This window comes from Xiphophorus hellerii, chromosome 12, assembly GCF_003331165.1.
Source record: "Xiphophorus hellerii strain 12219 chromosome 12, Xiphophorus_hellerii-4.1, whole genome shotgun sequence".
Taxonomy (NCBI): Eukaryota; Metazoa; Chordata; class Actinopteri; order Cyprinodontiformes; family Poeciliidae; genus Xiphophorus; species Xiphophorus hellerii.
Window position 1 is genome coordinate 10,064,621 of NC_045683.1, and position 17,286 is coordinate 10,081,906.

The following is a 17,286-nucleotide window of genomic DNA, read 5'->3' on the forward strand; positions in this document are numbered from 1 at the left end:
ATAAAGACTTAACTCTAATACAAATTAAACAATTTATCTATTTATTTATTTACTCATTTATTTATTTCAATCATTTTTAACCTTTTCACACATTAGTCAAAAAAGAAAAAAGAAACATTGTTGGAAAAAAACAAGCAAAAACAAAACAAAATGAAAAATTTAAAATAAAATACAAAAACAAGACAAAACTAAACAATATTTAAATTCCTGTCAATGCCAAGAAAACCAAGCGTAAGCCGAAAACAGCACAAGTTTACCTTATCACCTTTATACATGTGCAGCATCATCAAAATCAAAACAGCAGAGCACTTTCTGTATATTATAATCATTTTTATACCCTGAAGTGAAGAATTAATGATAAATAATGGTATCTATGATACAGCTATAATCAACATTATGCAAGCAGAAACAAATTTATCATTAGGGATGTAGCTGTAGAAATATTGAATACCTTATTCTGCAAAATTCACATTTTGCACATTTTGCTTCCATTTGGGTCTCAACTGCTTCTAAAAACATCACAAAAAGCTTTTTTTTTAAAAAAAAAAAAAACAACCCCTGACCCAGCTGTTTTTTGGCAATAAATTAATGTTTTTTGGTGTCTGGAAAATGAGCCGCTTCAAAAAACTTCCAAATGTGGGACAAATTTGTATCATTCAGATCAGTACATGGACCACAAATGGCCCTTGAGCCTCAGTGTGGACAACACCTGACTTAACTTAAGGTTTCTTGGTGTTGAAACCTCTGGGAGGCTCTCTGCTGCCATCTGCTGATCAGTTTCCCAAAGTTTTATACCCATTTTTGGCCGATTGAATAGTTTGATGACAATGGTTCCACAAACTAGAACGGCGTATTAGAGCCATTGTAAACAGAAAAAAAGGAAGAGTACATTTTTGCCCAAAAAAACAACAAAAAAAACCCCAAGTATTATTCTGAGTTTGAAAAGTAGATTTTTTTCTAGACAAAACTCTTTGCAGTCCACATAACTAAACTGAGAGTAATAAGTAAAAAAGAAAAGCATGACAGGCACACAGGTGTCTTTTGTAAGGTGAATGTGTAATCAGACAAGCAGCCAGCCGAACCTTGGGGAAGCATTCACAGCTAAAGAAAACAAGATTTACAGGGGAAAAAAAACACGAGCCAGGAAAGGAATGAATCATTCAGCAGAAGTTGTAAAGTCCATTCAGTGTCGGTTCTGGAGTGTTTCATCAGTGTTTGTATTTTGACTATTTCCTTCAGCTTCTTGTTTTGTTTTATATAATTTGGCTAAAAACTGAGACAACTTCAACACCAATTAAAAAACAGGAAAAAATTAATACTTAATTCATTTGAGTGATGGGGAAATTTCTGGAACTGAAATTAACTAAAACAGCAGAGATGGCAGATTTTTAAAACAAGAAAAAAATATCTTGTTATAAGTGAAGAAAATATGTCAATTGTTAATAATTAGGAAAAAAACACATTATTCAGCATTTATAATTGAAAATAATTTTTATTGTATCTCCTCATTGTGATTTTGGTTATATAAAAATACAAGATCTTAAAATGTTTAAAATACAAATTAAAAACGGAGTAAAAGCACAAAACAACAAATCAGTTAGAATTTAAACAAATACTTCAGTTTTATCCTAAAAGGTATACCAGAGTTCAGAAAAAAAACATCCAAAGTTGAAATGATTCATTTCATTTATTAGCATCACAGATTTTACTTCTTGTAAATGTGTTCCTGTTTAAACAGACTTAGACTTGCTTTAGGATCTTTTTTTTTTTAAATAAATAATTTTCACAGAATTTAACATTGTATTTGTACTAACAGTAAATGCTTTACAGTACCTCCATAAATTTTTTAATGGATCACAATCACATTACAACCTGATTACTAGTTTAAATATACACTATAAAAATAATTTACAAGTAATGAAGAGATGCAAAACCAAAGTACGGAGGTACAAAAGTGCCACAATTAAATAAAAAGTTGTGTTTAAATCATTGCTTTGTGTCAATATTTGTTTTAAAGTTATAATAAATTCTTACATAGGGTATTAAATGTACAATTACATAAATATATCAATAAATGCATTCATTATATTAATAATAGGTTTTATTTCATTTTAAGATCAGCTGCTGTTGCTTAAAGTGATCAAGTCAAAATAATTTTGTCTTCACTGGACTTCCTGTCAAGGTTAACCAATCACATGCTGGGATTTAGAAAGAGCAACTGTTTGAGCTATTCCGTGTTATCTTTTAAAACCTGAAATAGATGTCTAAACTGATTTATGTAAAATAATAATAGAAAGAGATGGACAAGGTGTTTATTAAAATTAGATTTGACAAGTCAACTAAAAGTTTATAAACTAAATTTATTTTTCTTTACATTTGGCACCTCTGGGACTGAATTCAGTGAAAGCTTGAAACAGTATGATTAAATTGAGCATAGACAAGAGAAAATTTACCATAAGAAAAACCAAACACTAATTCTATGACAAACTCCACACATAAAATCCAACATTTAGCATAACTAAAGTGAATCAGGGTGCATCAGATAAATCATATAAAAAACCAATTATTTGCCTGTTTTTCCTTGTACTTTTTGCTGTTTTCTGCATTTTTCCTTCTACAACATTTATTTTACTGAAGCGGCGTTCAATTGGCTGATTTTAACGTTAGTGGGTTCAGAATTTCCAAAATGTGTGATGCTGAAGTAGGGTAAAAGTTTCTCAGTGAAGGTGATCTATAGGAGAAGATCAGAGTCATGTCTTTAGGGTCGTAGAAGGACTCTGATCTTCTAAAAATCTTTCTTATGTGAGACAACCTCACCTTCGCTGTTGGCGTACTTCCCACTGCCAGGCAACAGACTCCACACACTATATTTGGGTGAAGAACCATAGTAGTCCTTCCTGTCAACAGACTCTTTAACCAAACCGACGATCCACTCAGGATGATCTCCCACCTCCACATCCCAGATGTGTTTCCCTGAGCGGAAGCCTTCAGAACCAAAAACAGTCGGGTAGTTAGTGTTTCTCTCTGGATTTTCAGGAAGCTGCAGGTAAAAGTCTTCACATCTCACTCTGGTCGGATCGTCAGACAGATGCAGTTTGGGGTTCCAGCTTGTTTATCAAGGATTTAAAATGGAAAGTTGGTCTGACTGCAAATAATAACATGAAAAGGCAAAGTACTTCAGAGAACTGAAAAATACAAGTTTAGACTTCAACCAAAATTCTAATCTGACAAATTTTGACGTCACACATTTTGGTATCAGCAGCTTTTCCAACATTAAAGTACGGGAAGAGTTTCTCAGTGAAAGTGACTCTGTGAGTGTAGATGAGAGTCGAGTCTTCAGAGTCGTAAAAGGAAACGTCCCCCCTGTCATAGTCCAGATGGATTCTGATCCTTTGGAGACTCTTATTCACTCTGAGAATCTTACCACCATTACTGTATTTTCCTTCAAAATAAGATAAACACCAGATTCCATATGTAACAGCATCCTTGAACTCTCCCTTCCTGTCAACAGACTCTTTAACCAATCCAACAGTCCAGTGAGGATAATCTGTCACCTCCACATCCCAGCTGTGTTTCCCTGACTTGAAACCCTCAGAACCAAAAACATTGCAGTGCTTGGTGTTTCTCTCTGGATTATCAGGAAGCTGCTGCTCTGTGTCTCCACGTCTCACACTGGTCAGATCCTCAGACAGATGGATCCATCCATTAGCAGTGTTTGGGTCCAGAATGACGGGACTGAAGTGGACCTCGTCCTTCATCTTCTCCCAGACTCTGAAGGACAGGTTGCCCAGGTGTTTGGCCACATCTATCAGAGCTCCTGAGACCAGCTGTGGATCTGGCAGTGACCTCTGACCTCTGACTCTGCTCTGAGTGGCTTCATAACTGCTGAGGAACGACACGTTGTCTTTCTGCAGCTCTTCTTCAACAGCAGAGATGCTGTCTGACAGAGAGGAGATCTGCTCCTCAATCCTCTTCATCTCTCTCATGTTAGTCTTCCTCTTCTGCTCCTCTTCCTCCCCCAGAGCTGCCAGTCTGGACTCCTCTTCCTCTCTCAGGAACTGGTGGAGCTTGTTGAACTCTGCTCTGATCTGTCTCTCTGTGGACAACACCTGCTTCTTGGAGTGTTGAATCACATCATCGTATGTTTTCTCCACTTGTTTGTGTTTGTTCCTCTTGTCCTGCAGAGACTTTAAGTCAGATTTCAGCTGCTCCTTCAGCTCACTGACTGCTTGTTCTATAGGAACCACTTTGTGACTCTGGTGGAGAGAAAACTCACAGACAGGACACACAGCTCTCTGCTCGTCTTCACAGAACCAGTAAGGAACCTCGGAGTGTTTCCCACACACCACCTCCTTCTCTTTCTTCTTCTTTTTATCCATCTCAGTTGAAGCTTCCTTCTGTTTCTCCGCAAACGAATCAGTGAGTTCTTTGAGGGAGAAATCAATGGACGGATCCTCCTTTGACAATTGTTTACAGATGGGACAGTTCTTGTTTCCAGTTTGTTCCCAGAATTTCTTCAGGCAGCTTGAACAGAAGCTATGGTTGCAGCTTAGAGACACAGGATCTCCGAAAGTCTCTGAACACACATGGCAACTCAGGAAACTTTCAAAAATAACTTGTTCTGCCATTTGGTATTGAATTATTACAACAGCACAACTCACCAAAAGTTTCAGCAGCTTCTTTTTAAAAAGTCTTCCAAATATTTGTCGATTTTTCGGCAGAGATCTCACACCCTATAATGGCGACTCAACATAGTTCAATAACGTCTGACATTGTAAATTGTACTTTAACCTGTCAGTGATGTAAGTCAAACTGTCTGCTCTGGGAGTTTGTCTCCAGCAGGTGGAGACAATAATCCAAAACATACCAGCAAGTCCAGCTCTGAATGGCTGAAGAAAAACTAAATGAACACTACAAAAACACAGAATCTTACCAAGTAGTTTTGTCTAGTTTCTAGTACTTTATTAGAGAAAACTAATTTACAAGTAACTTTTCAGTAAGATATAAGAGCTTGTTTAAAGACAATCATTCCTTAATAATGATTTTAAAAGTACTTATTTCATTGGAAAATTATTTCACTGATAAGACATTTTCCTGAGGTATAAGTGAAATTATCTGCCAATGGAACTGGTACAGCTTCACTATAATTAAGGAATTTTTAACTTAAAACAAGCTCACTTTTCTTGCTGAAAAATTATTTATGAGTTAATTTTTTCTCAGTTCAAGTGTACTAAGACAAATTATTACACTTGTCTTAGTACAAGTGTACTAGACTTTTTAGTCTAGTTTTTACACTAAAACTTTTGTGTTTTTGCAGTGAAGACTTTGGAGTGGCCTAATCAAAGTCCTGAAACCGGATTCTGAACTGAATCCTGTTGAGATGCTGTGGCATGACTTTAAAAAGGATGGAAACCCCTGTAGTGTGTATAAATTACAACAATGGACCCAAATTCCTTCACAGCTGGAAAAGACTCTTAGTTATTGACTATGAACATTTTGTTGCCGTTGTTGCTCCTAGAGTGACCCAACCAGTTATTAGGTTTAAGGGGAAATCACTTTTTCACTCAAGACCATGTGGGTTTGGCTGGTTTTTTTACGCCTTAATGATAAACATTATTTTGTGTTTACTTATGTTATTTTTGACTAATTTTTGAGTTGATTTGATGTTCTGAAGCACTGCAGTGTGAAAATTATGCAAAAACACAGAAACTCAGGAAGGAGGCAAACACTTGTTTCTAATGAATATAAGTTTGTTTGGTTTATGTGCCACTTCTCATAATCACTGTAGAAAACCTGGATGTTCTAGAAACCTTGTAGAATAGTGTTTGGTCTACTTGTGGGGGCTGGGATGGTTCAATTTTATTACTGATATATTTTCAGGGACCATGAAGTTCCCAAAGAATCAAGTGAAATATTTTTTCTCCAGAAAATAGTCATACCAATATAGAAATTTTCTACAATTAAAAAAGAAACACGGAAGTCAAAACATTTATAAAATAATCTTTTTTATATAAAAAAAATTAAACTATTGTCATATGATCCGAAAACAACTGGGCAATGAAATTTATACTTCACCCTTCAACACTATTTAAAAAAAGTCACATTCATTAAAACTACAAAAAGTTTAAATCACATTGAGTTTAAACGTCAGATAGCCTGGGTATAAAAACTGTTTTTTAATCTTTAGTCCTGTCTTTCACACTTCCGTGATGTGAGAACAACAAGCACTGTGGATGAGTTTGGTTTCTGATGTCTCCTGCTCTCTTTGTGACCCAGTTATTATGAATATCCTGCAGTGAAGGAAGAGAAGCTCCACAGATAAGTTGTACAGTTTTAATGTCACACTGGAGAGCTTTCTTATCCTGAATAATATTGTTCCCAAACCACTGTGACAGTGTTTGCCAGGATGCTCTCCACTGTAGAAAGGTGGAAGTTTGTGAGGAGTTTGGATGACAGCCTGAATTTCTTCAGATGGTTCCTTAAGAGGAAAAGTCTCTGTTGAGCCTTCCTGGTGTTAAAGCATGTTTTGTGGCACAAGACGAGATCCTCACTAATCCAAGGTTTTTACTCTCTCCACTTAGTTCCCCACAGCGCTGGTCCTTTCTCTTTCTTATCAGCTTTATATTCTTTTCTTCTTTAGTGAGAGCGGAACAGGAACAGGGAACAGGAAGGCAACAGAACCACTGGTTGACCACTGGTCCCTGACCATCAGTGATTATTAGCCTGGCTGTGGTTGTGTTACAACAAAAACTCTGTATTTATTACTTTTCTGCTGCTGAACATAAACTGGTTTTGATAAATGTTTCAGAAAACAAAAAAAATGTGATCAAAAGAATCCAATCAGCATAAATAACTGGACTAATTTACAGACTTTAATTTGAAGGTCAGTCAACTACAGTTTTTCTTCAGCAGTCAAAGAAAATAGATAAATGTGTATAATTAATAAAGAAACTTGTAAAATAAATCAACAGAGACAATTTCCTGCAGGAGTTTGAAGATTATAGAAATAAGATTTACATTTCTTAGTAGAAAACAAATATCAATGAGCAACAATAAGTCAGAGAGAAAACTGAACCTGAATATTTTCACAGATTTCCTGCTGAAGTGAAAACCTAAAAGAAAAAGATTATTTTTAACCCCAAACTCTGTTATGAGCTTCACTTCAAAGTATTTATGATTATTATTTTACATTCATTAGCAAAACAAAAAAAGATACTTAAGTGAAATATTCATAAATTAATTGTTTTATATCCATGTTGATTCAATCATCATCTGATTGAGGATCTGCATGCACATTTATGTGGATTTTATGTGTAATGAAAGCTAAAGAATCAATGTTGATTCATGGTCTGATCGGTCTACATCACTGAAAGTTTCTTCACTGGTGTTAAATACACATTTCTATTGGCAGACGATGGGTATTATGTAGTTCAAAATTATCTTACGTTAAACATATTTCCAAAAATGTGTGTACACAAGCTTAAAAATTACAACATGGCATTAATATCACATTATATTTAAGAAAACAGGGATAGGTTTTTAAACATATCTGACTCCTTTTTTACTGTCAGAACAACAGTCTATTGTCCATGGAAGAACAGCATTCATAAGGTTAAGCTTTGTACTGTATGAACCAGGGAAACAGTACAAGTTTTAAGAAACAAACTAAAAATAATCATTCTTGTTCAAAATTGTCAGAATATGAAGAAATATCCAGTGGTGGTAAATATAAGTAGCAACAGACCTTTTAAGAATATATAAAATATTTATTTGCTTTATTTTTAAATGATCTATTTCTATTAGTAAATAAAAAGAACATACACATAATTGGATATGTTAAATAATTGTAGCCCAGTGTTAAACTGAGGTTACTGTAATGACTGTATGTTAAGGTTAATAGAAATCTTACATAGTTCAAGACAAGATCCAGATATATTAAAAGTAAACATTTGTTTATTAATAAATAACATTGGTGACAGCTTTGGATTCCATATTCAAGGAGATACACTAGTATTTTCCTTTAATATTTAAATAATATAAACGGTAAATGTAGCTGTTAAGTAATTTGCTTACTTAGTAATTAAAACTGTATTATTTGTAAATCAACTAAGAACATTATTCTATGTAAATATTGCAATTGAAAGAAGTATTAAGTGTAAGATGCATTTGGCTTTGCCATGTGATTGGTCACTGAGACTCGAGCGAGAGAAAACTGGACAAAAGCACGGGAGAAGTTGGAGGCGCTTGGTCGACGCGAGAGGGACAGGATGAGAGAAGACAGACGCAAGTAGTCATGACGATCTTTGAGTTGAGCTAAGTGAGCAAGCGGCTTCAACCCCACTTGTTCTGCTGCGTTCAATGGAAGTCAGGAGAAGAGGACGAGTGAATTGCAACGCTCTCAATGTTTTCCTCTGGGATTTCAACTCCTAGTTTTCCTAACAGGCCTGCAACGGTTTTTTTCCCCACTCTCCTGGAGGTCGCGAGTAACAAACTGATTGGGTTACATTTGGTTAGGACTTTGTATTGCTGTAAGTGGACATTTCTTGTTGTACCCTGGTTTGGGGAAAAAAGGTGGCAATAATATTTTATTTGTTCTGCCTTATGTTAAGAGGTATATGTTCTTTAGTGATTCTGCTATAAAGTAACAGTGGTGACTAAATAATAGGTTTTCTGTCACTTTAGTTTAATAAAGCAAGGCTGAATCATTTTGACTAAAATTCAAATGTTTCTCTGGGTTCATTGGTGCCACACACCGATTTAACCCAAGCACCTCCATTTTAGTTTCCTCACATAGATTGGTTGAACGTACTACATAATGATTTAATTAAGAAAGTTATTCTGACTGCAAATAAAAACATTCAGAATTCAAAAAGGAAATTTTGGTTTGACAAATTTTGACATCAGATGTTTTGGAATCAGCAAATCTTCCAACATTAAAATAAGGGAAGAGTTTCTCAGTGAAAGTGTCTCTGTGAGTGCAGATGAGAGTCATGTCTTCAGAGTCGTAGAAGGACACGTCCCCCATGTCATAGTCCAGCTGGACTCTGATTCTCTGGAGACTTTTCTTCACTGTGAGAGTTTTACCATCACAATTAGTGTATTTTCCACCACGTTGCAGTAAACACCAGATTCCATATTTTGGTGAAGTACGTATCTGTGCCTTCCTGTCAACAGATTCTTTAGCCAAACCAACATCCCAGCCAGGATAATCTCCCACCTCCACATCCCAGCTGTGTTTCCCTGAGCTGAAGCCCTCAGAACCAAGAACACTGCAGTGCTTAATGTTTCTCTCTGGATTATCAGGAAGCTGCAGCCATGTGTTTCCACGTCTCACACTGGTCAGATCATCAGACAGATGGAGTCGTCCACTTGCAGTGTTTGGGTCCAGAATGACAGGACTGAAGTGGACCTCGTCCTTCATCTTCTCCCAGACTCTGAAGGACAGGTTGCCCAGGTGTTTGGCCACATCTATCAGAGCTCCTGAGACCAGCTGTGGATCTGGCAGTGACCTCTGACCTCTGGCTCTGCTCTGAGTGGCTTCATAACTTCTGAGGAACGACATGTTGTCTTTCTGCAGCTCTTCTTCAACAGCAGAGATGCTGTCTGACAGAGAGGAGATCTGATCCTCAATCCTCTTCATCTCTCTCATGATAGTCTTCTTCTTCTGCTCCTCTTCCTCCCTCAGAGCTGCCAGTCTGGACTCCTCTTCCTCTCTCAGGAACTGGTGGAGCTTTTTGAACTCTGCTCTGATCTGTCTCTCTGTGGACAACACCTGCTTCTTGGAGTGTTGAATCACATCATTGTATGTTTCCTCCACTTGTTCGTGTTTGTTCCTCTTGTCCTGCAGAGACTTTAAGTCAGATTTCAGCTGCTCCTTCAGCTCACTGACTGCTTGTTCTATAGGAACCACTTTGTGTCTCTGGTGGAGAGAAAACTCACAGACAGGACACACAGCTCTCTGCTCGTCTTTACAGAACAGCTTAGGGTCTTCTTGATGTTTCCTGCAGACCATCAACTGCTGCTTTTCTCCTTTTTCTGTCTCTAATGATCCAGATTTCTGTCTTGCAGTAAGAGAATCAGCCTGTTCCTTTAAGGTGAGATTTATCTGTAGGAAATTTGTCTCCTTTGAACTTTGATCAAATGGTTCCTGCAGATTGAAGCTTATTGGAAAATCCTTTGAAGTTCTTCTTTTACAGATGGGACAGTTCTTGTTTCCAGTTTGTTCCCAGAATTCATGCAGGCAGTTTGAACAGAAGCTGTGGTTGCAGCTCAGAGACACAGGATCTCTGAAAGTGTCTGAACAAAGATGGCAGCTCAGGAAACTTTCAGTATTTTCTGCCATTTTCTACAGAAAGTTTCTTCTTTTTCTTTGATTGAACCTTTTTGTTTAGACTCAAACGTCCGAACCCGTTATAGCATGTCAGTTCAGTTCCTCTTTGTTAAAAATGCTTTCATTTTCCTTTCAGTGATGTATTTCCAGTCTGACATGTAACACTTCCAGGTGAATTTTGTACTTCTCTTTCAGTGCAGTAAAATGTCTTTGAACATTAAGTGGTCAACTGCTTCACATTTTAAGAAGCAAACTTCTGTTTTAAGGCTATAACTCAAGAAGAATAGAAACAATAAACACAGAACTTTGCATTTCAGTCTGCTAGTGAATATCCAGCATAAAATTGCTGGACATTTTTTATGTTCTGTGGTTTCCTCAAAATGATTTTCCAGGGAGTCAGTTAATATGCGAGCTGTAAAATATGTTGTTGATAAAGTTTTCTACATACTAAAACAGAGTCCTGACTTTTTTTATTCACCAAAAGAATAAATACACTAAAAGATGATGACACCTTAAAACGTGATAAAGTTCAATGCTTTCAGGGAAAAGCCATCATTGAAGTTTTTGTTTTATTGTTATTGGTAAAACTTCCTCAGTCTGATATCTGTCTGGTTGTCAATAAGAGGTCTTACTGACTTTCATCAGTTTTGTTTATTACAGTGAAGCTTTGAATTTGCAATATCAGTGATGTGTTCAATAAATGTTGCCAAAATGAGATTTATTTGCTGTGAGTATTTTCCTCCAGCAGATGGCGCTGTGAGGACATCTTTCACAGCTGAACATTGATGCTTCTGACCTTTGGTTCAAACCAGAGAAATAATTTCTACAATCATTGTTCTGACTGGAAAATAAATTGTTCTAATTGCTTATGTGTGAATAAACTCTTGAAAGTTACAGCCAAAGTGCAGGTGGGTTTGAATTCGGGCTTCTGCCCATTTTAAAGCCTTGTCAGATAATAAAACTACAAGATAAGAAATTTTATCGTTATCACTGAGAAATGACAGCGGAGAACGATTAAGGACAAGAGAACATTGGAGATAAAATCCTCCAACTTCACTAATTTAGTATCTGGACTGGGCGATTGCTGTCTTCCTTCACCTTGATTGATTTGATTTAGCAGATGTATTGATTTTTTTATGAGACCTTTGAACTGTTTAAACATCGGTTGATCTAATGCTTCCCACATTTACCTACTTTGAAGAAACTCAGGAGTCACCTGGGATCAATTTATCAGTTCAGGACAGATTCAGAAAAAAGTCTAATGGAAATGTATAGAACTATGCTTCACCTGTTATGACAAATACTTCAAGCATTTTGAATGAATTTTGCTTAAATGTTGTGGATGTTGAGACATTTTAATCACATAATACATTTTGGTCAGCATGATATAAGCAATTATAAAAGTAGGAAAAAACTGAGAGTTGTACATAATTACTTGCAATACGGACCAAAACATTTGCAACTTGCTCTAAGTTCAAGTTGCAAATAAAAAAATGCTTTATTTTATCTGCACAATGATTTAAAGTCTGAGCAAGTAGTTTTGAGAATTTCAAGTGTGTTCTAAGAAATGCACCAAAGTGACTGAGAAAAACGAATTAGATTAGAAAACAAATTATCATATCAAGTGAAGTTTATTTGTATATTACAAAACGTACAAAAACGTAACATTAAAATATTCTGATGTCAGTCAGCAGACAGAAAAAATTGAATCTGTACAATAATTAAAAAGAAGATTGACATGAAAACTCAATTGAGTTTGAGTTCTTTCTGAACTTAACACTAAAAATATACATTCAGACAGAAATAATCAGCCTTGTTAAATTGATTAGAAAAAAGACTGATGATGATGAAATATTTGACGCAGTTTGAATAATATAACAATGCTTTATATAATTTTTTGCTGAAGTTTGAAAACCTTGAAAATTATTAAAGATGTTAATGAACTATTTAAAAAGAAAGTTGGGCTCAAATAAAACATTTTTTGAACATTGTGTGGAAGTTGATGGTTTAATACTGTAACCATGAATTATACAGGCTCGAATTTTCCAAGGTCCCACAATTTCATTGATCAGAGTAATTTTAAACTTTGAACTTTATTTTAAAAAGAAATGTAGCTTGACAAATTTTGAGATCAGAAGTTTTGGCAATACCTGCTGGGGAAACATTAAAATAAGGGAAGAGTTTCTCAGTGAAAGTGTCTCTGTGAATGTAGATGAGAGTCATGTCTTCAGAGTCGTAGAAGGAAACTTTCCCCATGTCATAGTCCAGCTGGACTCTGATCCTGTGGAGACTTTTCTTCACTCTGAGACTCTTACCAACTCCATTAGTGTATTTTCCATCACGATGCAGTAAACACCAGATTCCACGTATTGGTGAAGCATGTAATTCTCTCTTCCTGTCAACAGACTCTTTAGCCAAACCAACAGCCCAGCGAGGATGATCTCCCACCTCCACATCCCAGCTGTGTTTCCCTGAGCTGAAGCCCTCAGAACCAAAAACATTCCAGTATTTAGTGTTTCTCTCTGGATTATCAGGAAGCTGCTGCTCTTTGTCTCCACGTCTCACATTAGTCAGATCATCAGACAGATGGATCCATCCATTAGCAGTGTTTGGGTCCAGAATGATGGGACTAAAGTGGACCATGTCCATCATCTTCTCCCAGACTCTGAAGGACAAGTTGCCCAGGTGTTTGGCCACATCTATCAGAGCTCCTGAGACCAGCTGTGGATCTGGCAGTGACCTCTGACCTCTGGCTCTGCTCTGGGTGGCTTCATAACTTCTGAGGAACGACACGTTGTCTTTCTGCAGCTCTTCTTCAACAGCAGAGATGCTGTCTGACAGAGAGGAGATCTGCTCCTCAATCCTCTTCATCTCTCTCATGATAGTCTTCCTCTTCTGCTCCTCTTCCTCCCTCAGAGCTGCCAGTCTGGACTCCTCTTCCTCTCTCAGGAACTGGTGGAGCTTGTTGAACTCTGCTCTGATCTGTCTCTCTGTGGACAACACCTGCTTCTTGGAGTGTTGAATCACATCATTGTATGTTTTCTCCACTTGTTTGTGTTTGTTCCTCTTGTCCTGCAGAGACTTTAAGTCAGATTTCAGCTGCTCCTTCAGCTCACTGACTGCTTGTTCTATAGGAACCACTTTGTGACTCTGGTGGAGAGAAAACTCACAGACAGGACACACAGCTCTCTTCTCATCTTCACAGTACCAGTAAGGAACCTCGGAGTGTTTCTCACACACCACCTTCTTCTCTTTTCCCCTCTCAGTTGAAGCTCCTTTCAGCTTCTCAGTAAACGAATCAGCGAGTTCTTTCAGGGAGAAGTTGATGGACGGATTCTCCTTTGAAGATCGTTTACAGATGGGACAGTTCTTGTTTCCAGTTTGTTCCCAGAATTCCTGCAGGCAGCTTGAACAGAAGCTGTGGTTGCAGCTTAGAGACACAGGATCTCTGAAAGTCTCTGAACAAATATGGCAGCTCAGGAAACGATCAAAAAGAGCTCTTTCTGCCATTTTGTGTCCAAGTATTTCCACCGCAACACTCACCAAACGTTTCAGTAGTTTCTTTGACAAAATCTCCTAAGTATTTGTTAGAACTTCAGCTGAGATATAGCAGTGTTGTATAAAGTACTGAAATCTCAGAGTCAAGTAAAAGTACAAGTACCTCTCCAAAATACGACTTTGGTAAAAGTCGAAGTCACTGACTGAAATGTTACTTGAGTAAAAGTCTTAAAGTATCTGAAACTTCTTGTACTTAAGTATGGAAATTACTGTAAAAATGGATGTACTCAAGTAATGTAATGAAAAGTACAAGTAAAAAGTAAAACAAGGCAAGTTTGAATGACATTTCTTATATTTTGGTAAACTTGTCAAATAAACTTAAAATAATGTACCCAACCAAGTGCAGGCACAATGAAACCTGCTAATAAATTGTTCCAGTTTTAAAGAGTAGCACATGTTAATGGTTTGTGGTTTTGAACTTGCATGCCTTTCCTATATTCGTTAAATTTAGTCTAAATTGCTATCGCTATGGCTTCTGTCCCCCATTGAACTAGGGTGACCAGACGTCCTCTTTTTCCCGGACATGTCCTACTGTTCAGACCTAAAAAGATGTCCGGGGGGAATTTAAAAATTGTCCGGGATTTTGGTCAACTGCCTCAAACACATTACATAGCTTACAGTGCATTATAGGGCACGGCGCTGCGTGTCACGTAATCCCTGAGCCGCGTCAGTGAGGGCAGCACTCTTCTCTGTTCGTCCCTCCCTTCCACCCGCTGTAAGGTGGTCTGATTTCTAATTCCCCCAACAATGGGAGAAGCGAAACAGGTGTATCCTATTGGAGGTGATGAACAAGCCCAGGCAAGCAGGCTACGGACTTTGTTCGGTAGCCTACTTGCTACTTGCTAATCAGTAGGTGGGGTCAAAACACTTTGTTTCTCTCTCTCGCTTTTTTGTTTTTCCGTGCCTCCATTGTCGAGGCGGCCGATCGGAGCTGTGGCCGCAAGGTTGTCGGTGCCTGTCGCGGCGGCAACCCTCGAACCCGCTGGTGGACACCTTCGGTGAGGGATGCCGTCAGGCTGAAGAAGGAGTCCTATCGGGCCTTTTTGGCCTGTGGGACTCCGGAAGCAGCTGATGGGTACCGGCGGGCGAAGCGGCATGCGGCTCGGGCGGTTGCTGAGGCAAAAACCCGGGCGTGGGAGGAGTTTGGAGAGGCCATGGAGAAAGACTTCCGTACGGCTTCGAGGCGATTCTGGTCCACCATCCGGCGTCTCAGGGGGGGGAAGCGGTGCAGCACCAACACTGTTTATAGTGGGGATGGTGTGCTGCTGACCTCTACTCGGGACGTTGTGGGCCGGTGGGCAGAGTACTTCGAAGACCTCCTCAATCCCACCAACATGCCTTCCACTGAGGAAGCGGAGCCTGGGGACTCTGGGTTAGGCTCTCCAATCTCTGGGGACGAGGTCGCCGAGGTGGTTAAAAAGCTCCTCGGTGGCAGGGCCCCGGGGGTGGATGAGATCCGCCCGGAGTTTCTTAAGGCTCTGGATGTTGTAGGGTTGTGTTGGTTGACGCGACTCTGCAATGTCGCATGGACATCGGGGGCAGTTCCCCTGGATTGGCAGACTGGGGTGGTGGTCCCCCTGTTCATAAAGGGGGACCGGAGGGTGTGCTCCAATTATAGAGGGGTCACACTCTTAAGCCTCCCTGGCAAGGTCTATTCAGGGGTCCTGGAGAGGAGGGTCCGTCGGATAGTCGAACCTCGGATTCAGGAAGAGCAGTGTGGTTTTCGTCCTGGTCGTGGAACGCTGGACCAGCTCTACACCCTCGGCAGGGTCCTGGAGGGTGCATGGGAGTTCGCCCAACCAGTCTACATGTGTTTTGTGGACCTGGAGAAGGCGTTCGACCGTGTCCCTCGGGGAGCCCTGTGGGGGGTTCTCCGGGAGTATGGGGTACCGGGCCCTTTGATACGGGCTGTCAGGTCCCTGTATGACCGGTGTCAGAGTCTGGTCCGCATTGCCGGCAGTAAGTCGGGCTCGTTTCCGGTGAGAGTTGGACTCCGCCAGGGCTGCCCTTTGTCACCGATTCTGTTCATCACTTTCATGGACAGAATTTCTAGGCGCAGCCAAGGTGTTGAGGGGATCCGATTTGGTGGCCTTAGGATCTCATCTCTGCTTTTTGCAGACGATGTGGTCCTTTTGGCTTCATCAGATCGTGATCTGCAGCTCTCGCTGGAGCGGTTCGCAGCCGAGTGTGACGCGGCCGGGATGAGGATCAGTGCCTCCAAATCCGAGGCCATGGTCTTGAGCCGGAAAAGGGTAGAGTGCCTTCTCCGGGTCAGGGGGGGTGTCCTGCCCCAAGTGGAGGAGTTTAAGTATCTCGGGATCTTGTTCACGAATGGGGGAAGAAGGGAGCGGGAGATCGACAGGCGGATTGGCGCAGCGTCTGCTGTCAAGCGGGCGCTGTACCGGTCCGTCGTGGTGAAGAGAGAGCTGAGCCAAAAAGCGAAGCTCTCGATTTACCGGTCGATCTACGTTCCCACCCTCATCTATGGTCATGAGCTTTGGGTCATGACCGAAAGAACGAGATCGCGGATACAAGCGGCCGAAATGGGTTTTCTCCGTAGGGTGGCTGGGCTCTCCCTTAGAGATAGGGTGAGAAGCTCAGTCATCCGGGAGGGACTCAGAGTAGAGCCGCTGCTCCTTCACATCGAGAGGAGCCAGTTGAGGTGGCTCGGGCATCTGGTCAGGATGCCTCCTAGACGCCTCCCTGGTGAGGTGTTCCGGGCACGTCCCACCGGGAGGAGGCCCCGGGGAAGACCCAGGACACGCTGGAGGGACTATGTCTCTCGGCTGGCCTGGGAACGCCTCGGGATTCCCCCGGAGGAGCTAGAAGAAGTGGCTGGGGAGAGGGAAGTCTGGGCCTCCCTTCTGAAGCTGCTACCCCCGCGACCCGACCTCGGATAAGCGGAAGAAGATGGATGGATGGATGGATGGATGGATGGCTTTTTTGTAACGAGTAACTAAACCACACATTGAAAATGTATCGGAGTAAAAGTACGCAATTAAGTTCGGAAATATAGTGAAGTAAAAGTGAAAGTCATCAAAAATTTTCATACTCGAGGAAAGTATGAAGTACTCCAAAATATACTTAAGTAAAGTAGTGAAGTATTTCTACTTCGTTACTATACAACACTGAGATATAGTACCCAGTGTCTCACAGATGAGTCTGAAATTACTTTCAGTTTCTATAGTCTGTAAGTCACGTGTTAAATGAAAAAAATCTGCTATTGCGTTCATTTCCAGCAGGTGGTGCTGTAGGAACATCTTTCACAGCTAAACATGAAGCTACTTCTGAACTTGCAATAAAAGAGAGGCTATTTTTAATTTAGTTTTCAAGTGAAGTTCAACATGCCATTAATTTTTACTCTCCCACAATGTAATCTACTTTAACATCCCAAAATA

The 17,286-nt window shown here is 39.7% G+C and overlaps 2 protein-coding genes across 3 annotated transcripts; both read right to left on the reverse strand.

Annotated features, from left to right (window-relative positions):
* Window positions 1–1,472: 1,472 nt before the first annotated feature.
* Window positions 1,473–13,928, reverse strand: LOC116730421 (nuclear factor 7, brain-like). Of its 2 annotated transcripts, XM_032579661.1 has the most exons (2): window positions 13,574–13,928; window positions 1,473–4,361 (listed from the first exon to the last, which is right to left on the reverse strand). In XM_032579661.1, the coding sequence occupies exons 1-2, from the start codon at window positions 13,838–13,840 to the stop codon at window positions 3,201–3,203; spliced, it is 1,428 nt and encodes a 475-aa protein (XP_032435552.1). In that variant the 5' UTR covers window positions 13,841–13,928; the 3' UTR covers window positions 1,473–3,200. The 2 variants fall into 2 exon arrangements, with proteins under 2 accessions (XP_032435552.1, XP_032435553.1); XM_032579662.1 differs by lacking the exon at window positions 13,574–13,928 and having other exon boundaries at window positions 1,473–4,628.
* Window positions 8,084–10,342, reverse strand: LOC116730416 (nuclear factor 7, brain-like). Its single transcript, XM_032579658.1, has one exon. It carries the CDS (start codon window positions 10,340–10,342, stop codon window positions 8,834–8,836), a length of 1,509 nt encoding a protein of 502 aa, XP_032435549.1. The 3' UTR covers window positions 8,084–8,833.
* Window positions 13,929–17,286: the final 3,358 nt, after the last annotated feature.